General features: G+C 43.0%; 1 protein-coding gene across 1 annotated transcript; it reads right to left on the reverse strand.

Moving 5' to 3' along the window:
• Positions 1 to 227: 227 nt before the first annotated feature.
• Positions 228 to 10,161, reverse strand: LOC143626374 (vicilin-like seed storage protein At2g18540). Its single transcript, XM_077096490.1, has 5 exons — positions 9,858 to 10,161; positions 9,046 to 9,236; positions 8,682 to 8,768; positions 1,796 to 2,071; positions 228 to 857 (listed from the first exon to the last, which is right to left on the reverse strand). The coding sequence occupies exons 1-5, from the start codon at positions 10,159 to 10,161 to the stop codon at positions 228 to 230; spliced, it is 1,488 nt and encodes a 495-aa protein (XP_076952605.1).
• Between the last annotated feature and the right edge of the window lie 502 nt (positions 10,162 to 10,663).

Genomic DNA, 10,663 nt, shown 5'->3' on the forward strand with positions numbered 1-10,663 from the left:
TAAAAAATATTGAAGAGTTTGGAAGTTTTCGATTGAAGTCTCACGGATGACATTTAAAAGAATAAAAAAAGGACCGGCAAATAACAACATGACATATGATGACAACTAAGGGTTTTCATGGAGCAAATCGGTCTTTTTTTATTAAAACAAAAAACAGATTCAAGATAAAAACAATTACTCCTATTTATTGTTCATCCACATATTACCTATATTCATGTTCATTAGATTTAATGAACGTGAACGTATTTACCACCTTCCTCCATAACTCCACCACCCATACTCCCCCATCCTCCGCCACCTTCCTTCCAAGGCAGCATTTTACTACCACCTCCCTCCTTTCGAGGGGGCACTCCACTACCTCCTCCCTCTTCTTGAGGCGGCACTTCACTTGCGCCTTCCTCTTCTGGTGGCACTCCCCCTCCACCTCCGGCTGCCTCCTCTTGTTCCTTTGCAACTTCTTCTTCAGCACATGAAACGCATTCAGAGATAATATTTTCTGTTTTAACCGACAACAACCCGTCTATCGTCATGTTTTTGACATTAAAAGACTTTTGCAACACACTCCTATCCAACCTTTGGAGAATAGAGTTCTTTCCCGTTAGATATTGAGCATTTTCTTTCTTCGTTCCCAACTTGAATCCCACGAACACAAACGAGTCGTTGTTGAAAGACATTTGAGCCATCGGCTGAGATCTTGGCACCACAAACACGTCACCTTCTTCGACTTTAAGTCTTGAATTCTTGCACCTTGATTCCCCCGCAAGACCTGGACACAACACTTGAATAATCATTTGCCCTTGCAACGCAACCGCTATTTGAGCAGTGTTTGGGTCCCAGTGTGGCCCCATCATCGATCCCTTCATTTCAACAATAAAACATCATAAAAACCTTAAACCATCATACGATAATAAGTACATAATTTTGAAAAGACTCGGTTTTAAAAGAAATTATATCATTTACAAAAAAATAAATAAAATTATTCCCAATGTTTGTGTAACCTAGTTTTAAAAGGGTTACACTATAGCTACACCACCAATCTGATTTTACGCCACCGTTGTCCAAAGAAACTCAGACGACCATTTTGACAAAAAAAAAAGGGTCAAACTTTGAGATATTAGTCAAAACGACTGTTTAAACAACATTCATACGGCCAGTTTGACCGTTAGGGGCCAGACTCTGAAAATTATTGGTCTGAATTAGGGGTGCAAACGAGCCGAGCCGAGCCCGAGCTCGACTGGGCTCGAGCTATATTTTCAAAGCTCGAGCTCGGCTCGTGAATAGATTTTCAAGCTTGAGCTTGGCTCGGGCTCGACTCGTTTACTATTTATCAATTATTTTTTATATAATTATAATTGTTTTTATATGTTTTTTCCTATTATAACTTTATGTATAAAATAATATATATTATTAAGTTATTTTTATTTATTTTTTCATAATATTATATATATTAATTAATAATTATTAAATACATATTAATTTTATAAATTACAGGCTCATGTAGACTCGCGAGCCGGCTCAAGCTCGATAAGTGAAGCTCGGGCTCGGGCTCGTTTATTAAACGAGCTTACTTTTAGGCTCAAGCTCGGGCTTGGGCTCGATTAAGCTCGGCTCGATCGAGCTTTTTGCACCGCTAGTCTGAATGGCCATTTGGCAAGTATCTGAATGGTCGTTCGGCCATAGGCGGTCAAACTATGAAAATTTTAATCAAAATGGCCATCAGACCTCTATCCCAACGACCATTTGAAACGGTGTATAATTGATGGACCCATTTAGAAAGTGTCTTGAAACAACTAACCTTGGTGAGATTTACCATAAACACAGCAAAGTAAGTGTGTTTCAACACATCCTGTGTCACCGTTGCACTCCACCCAAAACAAGTGTCGACATCACGATCCTCTCTAAAGATGTTGTATGCCTTCATTTTGTTTTCTGCTTCAATGTGCTTGCTTCTTCCAAATAACCCTCTGATTCCCCATAAACCAACGTAGGTTGAGTTCGCTTCCGGCTGCCCTTCCACAATCAACGGCTGTCTTTCCGCTCCTCTTAGCTCTTGTATCACTTCCGGCGGCACCTGGAAAAGATTCAAGCCCGTTAATTAATTTGTAATCTCCCGTTTCGAAGAGAAGTTCGTTTATGTATGTTTTTTTTTATAAATGAATGTGAAGAAACATGAAATGAATCTGACCTGATCCATGACGATGTTCCCCGGTCTTCGAGATGAACGAACCACGACTCGATCTTCTTCTCCGGTAGCTTGAGATCTAACCAAATCTCGGATCGTCTTCTCCGCTCAGATCTGCAATGGCTTTTGGGGGTGTGGAGGTGACTGCTAAGAAATCTCGAGGATCTCTTGTTTACAGACACAAAAATGGTTATGGTGGTGGCTCTTATTGAGAACAACAACCCTCTTTAATAAGGAGGTGGAGACCTCCTTATATAGGGAGCCTCATGGCCACCATCATGGTACCCTAATGGGCCTAGCCCAGTTAGGGTTACCTCCACAAAACCCCCTCAGCCCAATAATATTGTATTAGTCCATATAATAAAATAAGCCAAACATAATATATTAAGGTCGTAAGCCGGGTTTAGTACCATACCCCTACAAGCCCCCCAAGTCTAGTGTTGCTCCTAGGCGTGCAAGCGTTTAGGTGGAGCGCTGGACTTCATAAGGTGTGTTAGGATAAGAGGCGGTTTTTTCCCCTTTCTTCGGCCTTGTCTTTATTGTCTTTGAGTTTTGAGAGGTTTTCTCCATGATTGTGACATGTTGTGATCCTTATGATAATAATGGTGCACTGGCATGAATAAGATATAGCACGCATCATAACAATAGTGGCGCGGGGCCTGATAAAAGATAGAGTGCGCATCTCGATAATAATGTAATGCAACTTTCGCGCGAGGCGACTTACGAGCTATAAAAATAATGAAGCTTGCGCGCGAGGCGACTTACGAGCTATAAAATAATGGAGCATGCGCGAGTTGCGGCTTATGAGCTATAATATGATGATAATGACTGGCCCACAAGGGCCTCTTCTACGCAGGATGACTATCCCGGCTTGTCTTCAAAATAATAATGGAGGCACAAACGGCCAGATAATAATAATAATGTCATAGGTGCTTGTGCGACTCGTAGCCGGATCTGCAAAAACATATCAACTAAAAGTGGATGTATTACAAGGTTCCCATCCTCGGGCAAATTATGAGGTGTGCCTAACCTACGTTGGCGCGTGGCCGTTTGGGATATTATTAGGCTCCCGACCTTTATGTTTGGCGCGTGGCCATGTGGGATATTATTAGGCTCCCGACCTTTATGTTTGGCGCGTGGCCATATGGGTTTATAAGGATTCCCAACCTTTAAGTGAGGCGCGTAGCCGTTTGGGATATTATTAGGCTCCCGACCTTTATATTTGGCGTGTGGCCGCAGATGCTGGAGCTTTCATGAGGTTGCAGAGGCGACTTACGTTGTTTTGATCCACTGACTTGCATTAGTGACCTGCGAATGTTCATAGGTGACCCGCGGCGTTCATAATGATCCGCGGTGATCGGTGTTCGTCTAACGGAGTGCTGATCTGAGGTGCGCGCATGCATAGCGGCTGAAAGTTGAGCGTGCATGCATGGCGGAGAGTTGAGGGCGCATGCATGGCGAAGAGTTTAGCGCGCATGCATGGCAGCGAGTTGAGCGCGCATACATGGCGAAGGGTTGCGTGCGCATGCATGGCGTTGGAATCTTTTATAGGTGGTGGAATGTGATACGCGACTGCGCGCAAGCATCATGGCGGTGCGCATGTAGAGTGGCGGAAAGGTTGATCTGCGACTGCGGTGGCAGAATGTTGATCCGCGGTGTTGATACGTGGGGGGGGCTTGTATTTCACCCTGCTATAGTGGCGCTGTTGCGTTACAGTGGCGCTGTTGGTATGCTAGTGTGTATGTGACCCGCGGTGGCGGGTGTTAATCCGCTGTGCCTGTTTTTGTCCGCCTATGCGCATGAGAAAGCGGTTGACACGCCGTGAACGGAATACAAATAACAAACATGGTGGTCTTCGTGATGGCGGCCTTCATGTCTTCCCGCTTGAACAGTGATGCGGATGCAAGAAACCAAATTTTTGGAGGCGCCCATCCATAATGACACGGTGTTGTTCCGCGACGGCGCCCACGCATGTGGCGCAGTGTTCTTTTGTGACGTGATTGCGTAGTGGTGATCCGCAAGTATGATGGCGGTGTGTTGTTTAGCGATGCCCATGCACGGTGGCGAGGTGTTGGATCGCGGTGGTACGGTGCTCGGCGCCAGCGCGCATGCGTGATGGCGCGCTGCTGCTTCATAGCGGTGGAACTCATGCATGGTGGCATGCACCATAGCGGCCAGATGGTTATCCGCGGTGGCGTGTACGCGTGGTGGCGCAATGACATTATCCGGTGGCGAAGTTCACTTGTCGTGGTGCGCATGAATGTTAGCATTGTATTGAACCAGGGCGAGCGCATGCGCAGTGGCGGAGAGTTGTGCCACGATGATCATCACAACTTGCGGCTTACTTGCCGGAGCAGGAGGCGGCGTGGACTCTAATTGCCCGCCATGTTTTTGTTTTTTTCCGGTGATATGTTTTTCAATGAAATTCTTGGATGATGATAAGAAAATTGGAAACTGGACCCACCGGGTATTTAGGATCCTATCTCCACTAGTCCCCCTAGTCCAGTGCTGCTCCTGGGCGTGCAAGCGGTTAGTTGGAGTTCTGGACTTATTAGGAGTGCTTGTACGGTTTTTTGGACCCGGTGCTTCCCAAATGTACCTTTTTGCATATGTATACTTTGCTTCGGGTTATAAGAGGTTTAATCATGATGGCGTGTTGAGCGGAGCGGAGCCGCGTTCGGTCTTGTATTCGGCGCGAAGCCGTATGGGTTTATGAGGATTCGCAACCTTTAAGTTTGGCGCGCGGCCGATGGCCGTATGGGTTTATGAGGATTCCCAACCTTTAAGTTTGGCGCGTGGCCTTATGGGTTTATGAGGATTCCCAACCTTTAAGTTTGGCGCGTGGCCTTATGGGTTTATGAGGATTCCCAACCTTTAAGTTTGGCGCGTGGCCTTATGGGTTTATGAGGATTCCCAACCTTTAAGTTTGGCGCATATTGAGGACCCGCGGAATGCGCATACATGGCAGCAGAATGTTGATTCACGGCGCGCAAGCATGGCAGCGTAGTGAGGATTCGCGGGTGCGCATGCATGGCAGCGTATTGAGGATTCGCGGGTGCGCATGCATGGCAGCGTATTGAGGATTCGCGGGTGTGCATGCATGGCGGCGGAATGGTGACCCGCTGGCGAGCATGCATGGTGGCAGTCTTGATCCCGGCGGTGCGTACGTATGGTGGCGGAATGGCAGAAAGTTGAGCGCGCATGCATGTCGGGAGTTGAGCGCGCATGCATGGCGGAGAGTTGAGCGCGCATGCATGGCGAGAGTTGAGCGCGCATGCATGGCGGAGAGTTGAGCGCGCATGCATGGCGGAGAGTTGAGCGCGCATTCATGGCGAAGGGTTGAGCGCGCATGTGCTTTGCCTTAGTTGTGCTTAGGTATTTTTATGGTCCAGCTGCGCAATACGTAGGATGGATGCTATGAGTAATTTGAGCTAAGGCTCATATTATTGGGCTAAGGCCCTAACGTTATAGAGTTAAAACTCGCTAACGCGTCTGTGCTTGAAGCTCGCGCATGTATGTTTTACTTCGTTTTATTTTTAGTTTGATGTCAATACAATGTTGTCATATTGCTCAAAATTAATAAAGGGAAGTGTGAAACATGTATGCAAAAGGTAATAGAACGCATGTTAAGAAAAAATAGAGCGTATCATTATTCATAATGGCTTAAAAAGCCTTGATTACGAACTTGACAACTTTTACATGAAACATTTTCTAGGTTGTGCTGCGTTCCATGTGCGCGGGATCTTCCATAGGTGGTGGAATGTTGATCCGCGGCTGTGCGCATGCATAGCGGCGGAGTGGTGACTCGCGGGCGTGCATGCGTCGCGGCGAAGTCTTGATCCTCGGCAGTGCGCATGCATGGAAGCAAAGACTTGATCCTTGGCAGTGCACATGCATGGCGGCGGAGTCGTGACTCGCGAGCGCGCATGCATGGCTGCAAAGTCTTGATTCTCGGCAGTGCGCATGCATGGCGGTGGAGTCTTCTGCGTAAAACCAAGGACATGGAGTCGTCTTCCGACCCACATAGTGGTTTCCGCGGGCGCGCATGCATGGTGGCACGCAGGTGTTGACCCGCGGTAAGTGACCCTCGGCAGTGCGCATGCATGGCGGCGGAGAGAGGACCCGCCGGCACGCATGCATGGTGGCACGAAGGTGTTGACCCGCGGTAAGTGACCCTCGGCAGTGCGCATGCGTGGCGATGTATTGAACCGCAGTGGCGCATACATAATAGCGATGTATCGAATCGCGGTGGCGCATGCGTAATAGCGATGTATCGAACCGCGGTGGCGCACGCGTGGTGGCGATGTATTGTGCCGCGGTGGCGCGTGCGTGGTGGCGGAGTGTTGTGCCGCGGTAGCAGACATGAGTGTTGTGTTGTTCTTCCGTGGTGACGCGCATGCATGGTGACGCGGCGCCGATCTACGGTGGCGCTCATATATTGTATCGGGGTGTTCGACTGTGCGCATGCATGATGGCGCACTGTTGCTTATGGGCGCGGAATGGACGTCACAGTGGTGGTGTTGGAAAGCCAGAGCGCTTATATGGTCCGCAATGACGCGCGGTGTTGATTCACGCCAGGGCTCATGGATGGCCGCGCGATGCAGATCCGCGGCGGCGCACATGTATGGCGCCTTGATGGCGGAGACAGCCCCGACGGAGCTGAATAGAAGAAGGAGGCGGAGTCTATCTGGCCAGCACTATTCTGATGAGATTTGTACAAGACATCCCTGGATGACAAGACAATTGAAGCTGGCCAGCGCCATCCTTTTTTTTTTGTAAGGTAGCAGATCTAAAAGCTCATTTTTTGCATTATGAACTCGTATATGAAGATTTCTGTGCCGGATCTTGGCTGTATTGCCGGAAAAAATGCAAATCTTGCACCGTGAGAATTTTTGGCCACCGAAATAAAGTAGATCTGGTCGTAACGGTCAGATCTAATTAAAACCGTCACAGATCCGAAGCATTATTGTCCGAATCTGGTAGCTTTTTCTGAAAAATTATCAGATCTGAAAAGGTTTTCAGATTTATTTCACCCTCTCGTTCTTCCAAAAAACAGATCTAGAAGTCAAAAAAGGAGAGTCGAAGATGCGGCTCGTTTTCGATGTGGTCCCACGGATAGATCTGAGAACCGAGACGAAAATCAAGACGTGGTACGTTGCCGGTCCCACGGATGGCGCCAATGAAGAAACATGAAATGAATCTGACCTGATCCATGACGATGTTCCCCGGTCTTCGAGATGAACGAACCACGACTCGATCTTCTTCTCCGGTAGCTGGAGATCTAACCAAATCTCGGATCGTCTTCTCCGCTCAGATCTGCAATGGCTTTTGGGGGTGTGGAGGTGACTGCTAAGAAATCTCGAGGATCTCTTGTTTACAGACACAAAAATGGTTATGGTGGTGGCTCTTATTGAGAACAACAACCCTCTTTAATAAGGAGGTGGAGACCTCCTTATATAGGGAGCCTCATGGCCACCATCATGGTACCCTAATGGGCCTAGCCCAGTTAGGGTTACCTCCACAAAACCCCCTCAGCCTAATAATATTGTATTAGTCCATATAATAAAATAAGCCAAACATAATAAATTAAGATCGTAAGCCGGGTTTAGTACCATACCCCTACAGAATGAACATGAACATGAAAAGGAACTTTGTACGATTAACTAAATGAATGAACATGAACAAAGACAATCGTGAACATTCCATAATGTGTTATTTTACGTTTGTTTGATTGTTCAAGGTTTTTAATATTTTTTAATGACTAGTCTAATCTTATTATGTATAGATTTAAGCAAAATTATAAACTATATAAATTAATAATAAGAGTAATTATGTGATTAATTTATATGCAAAAATTAAAAAATGAATATGAATGTTTAATAAAACACGAACACAAATTTGGTAGCGAGAAGTTCTTTTATGTCTGCTCATTTAATAAATAAATGAACAAAAGGAACTTTGTACTATTAATCAAATAAATGAACACAAACAAAGACCATGTTCGTCCGATTGCGTTTGTGAACGTTCGAATGTGTTCTTTCACGTTCGTTTAATGTTTGTTTGTTCAAGGTTTTTAATATTTTTTGATGACTAGTCTAATTTTAATTTTATTATATAGATTAAAGCAAAATTATAAACTATTTATATAAATAATTAGGGTAATTATGTAGCTAATTTATATGTAAAATTAACATATGAATATGAATGTTTGATAAAACACCAACACAAAATTGGTAGCCGGAGCGTTCATTGACACTAACCATTTTCGGTTAGCGAAATCAAATAAAACACTTTTTGTATTCATTTGTATTCGTGAACCAACTAATTCATTTCCTTAATGAACGAACATGAAAAAAAAATTTCGTATGGTAAGGTCTTCATGAACCGTTCAATCGTTTGTCCAATAAAAGCTTAAAAAACAAGCAAGATCAAGATCTTGTTCGATTCGGTTCCGTTCATTTACAGCCCTATACATGTGTGAGAGAGAGTTAGAGAGTACACTGAGGGTTGACTGGAGGACTTGATCATCAAAGCCTAACACTAAATCATGAACAGGAGTGTATACTCCAGCAACTTGTGGTTCAATCTGCAATATGTAGCACCAAAGTTAATTAATAAACACTATGCCTAAAACTTACAATAAAAACTTATAATTATAAAGCTTGCTAATTCAATGGTTCAAGATTATAAGTTAATGCTCAAAAACATATATATCTTCAATCTTCAACATGTAACCATAGTTAAACTCTATGCATAATATAATATAAAGCTAGTTCAATGGTTCAAAAACATATCCTTAATTCCTTAAACATACATGCAAGTGTACACAATTATAAGTTAATGTTCATATACATATATAATACCTGTAGATCAACCTCTGAACCGGGAAAAATGGCGTAAATCTGAAGGTTTTCGAACAGGTAACCACTGGACTGAACATTGTTTTCGATGTAGAAAACAGTTTCGGAAGTCAGTCTAAAAATGTCTCCTTTATGCAACAACACTTGTTGTACCTTATCTTTCTCAACATTCATCCAACTCAAGGTTCCATTACCTGGTTCATGGTTATCAACCACAAATATCAAAGTTTACAGTAAATTGCAAAGATGGTCTTTTTTTTCTTTTGGAAAAATAAGAAATTAGGGATCAAAATCGTAATTTTCGCTCTAAACAAAGATCGTATAATTTACCTTTTCTTTCTTGTTAGTAATTTTAGTGACGTGTATGGGTTTGGGTCTATTTTGGGCTGAAACCAAAACTTTGGTTTTTAAGATTTTTAAAAACGTTCAGTTTTGGTTTTCTATATTTTCGGCTTTGGTTTCGATTTTCAGTTTTACCATTTGGGTTTGACCAAAAATAATAAATTTGTACATAAATTCTGTTGTTAGTAAATAGTTAATTGATTATTATATATTTAGGCTAAAATATCCATGTAACCTATGTTCTTATAAATTACTTAAATTTAAAAACGAGAATCTATAATTTCACTTCGTTTCTGTTTTTTTGTTTTAGTTACACGCAAAACCAAAACTGAACAAAAAGTTTGGTTCTCACATAAAGATAACACCAATCAGTCAGTTTTTGTTTCAGTCCAACAATTTTAGTCTGATCATTTTCTCGTTTCATGCACACCCCTAGTAATTATTATATTATCGAACGAAAGCATAATATATACCTGAGTCGACATAGAAAACCATTTCCGAATGAAGATAAACCGGCAAAAAGAGAGCACGAGGATTCAACGTAATAAACTGAAGATAATAACTCCCATTGCTTCCATCTCTAATCTTAACCGCCGACACTTCACCAAACTCCGTCGACACCAAAGGCCACCTCTCATCCTTTTTCAACGTAGGTCCATCGCTCACTGGCACAGGACCAGCACCGCTTAAAGCGGTTGTCACATGAGGAAAGTAGATAAAGTTACATGCTACAAAGAGTAGAAGACAAAGTGAAAACACATTAGCCTTCATTTTCATTTTAGTAGTAGTTGATTTAACTTGTTTGGAATGAATGCATGGGTGGTGTTATAAATACAGGGAGTTTAGTGTAACGTGTCATTTGGTATTGAACAAGTGGAGTATATGTTGGTGCGTGTAATGGGTATATGGGACTAGACATGCATGTCGGTTATTGTTGTCTTTTAATCACAGGTTATTCATCGGCGATGTTTATATAAACATGTTTTCAGGCATTGGATTTGGAAGGACATGCAGAAGATAGAGATAACTAGTATAGTGATATTTAATTACGTAAATTTGCTTGGATAAAATACAAACAATTGTACGATAACGGGTGAGAAACATATAAATATAAATAAAGGGAAAAGTTAAAATAGAAAGGGATACAAAATTAAGAAATGCTAGAAGATTTGTGATCACATAAAACTCTCTAAAAAAATTCAAAATAATAATAAAAAAAAAATCATAACTCAATATATAAATAGAAAACGAAAAAAATTAAAAAACTAAAATGCCCCCC

Source organism: Bidens hawaiensis, unplaced genomic scaffold (assembly GCF_021521415.1).
Source record: "Bidens hawaiensis isolate Kalapana, Puna unplaced genomic scaffold, B.hawaiensis_p1.1 tig00004357_1, whole genome shotgun sequence".
Taxonomy (NCBI): Eukaryota; Viridiplantae; Streptophyta; class Magnoliopsida; order Asterales; family Asteraceae; genus Bidens; species Bidens hawaiensis.

What these genes read in the sequence shown, in the direction of transcription:
- LOC143626374 (XM_077096490.1), bottom strand. Translation starts at nt 10,161, where the DNA reads ATGAAAATGAAGGCTAATGTGTTTTCACTTTGTCTTCTACTCTTTGTA. An exon ending in GTTCAGAGGTTGATCTACAG is followed by an intron (nt 8,769 to 9,045) that starts GTATTATATATG and finishes TACATATTGCAG; the next exon opens with ATTGAACCACAAGTTGCTGG. An exon ending in TTATGGTAAATCTCACCAAG is followed by an intron (nt 858 to 1,795) that starts GTTAGTTGTTTC and finishes GTTGAAATGAAG; the next exon opens with GGATCGATGATGGGGCCACA.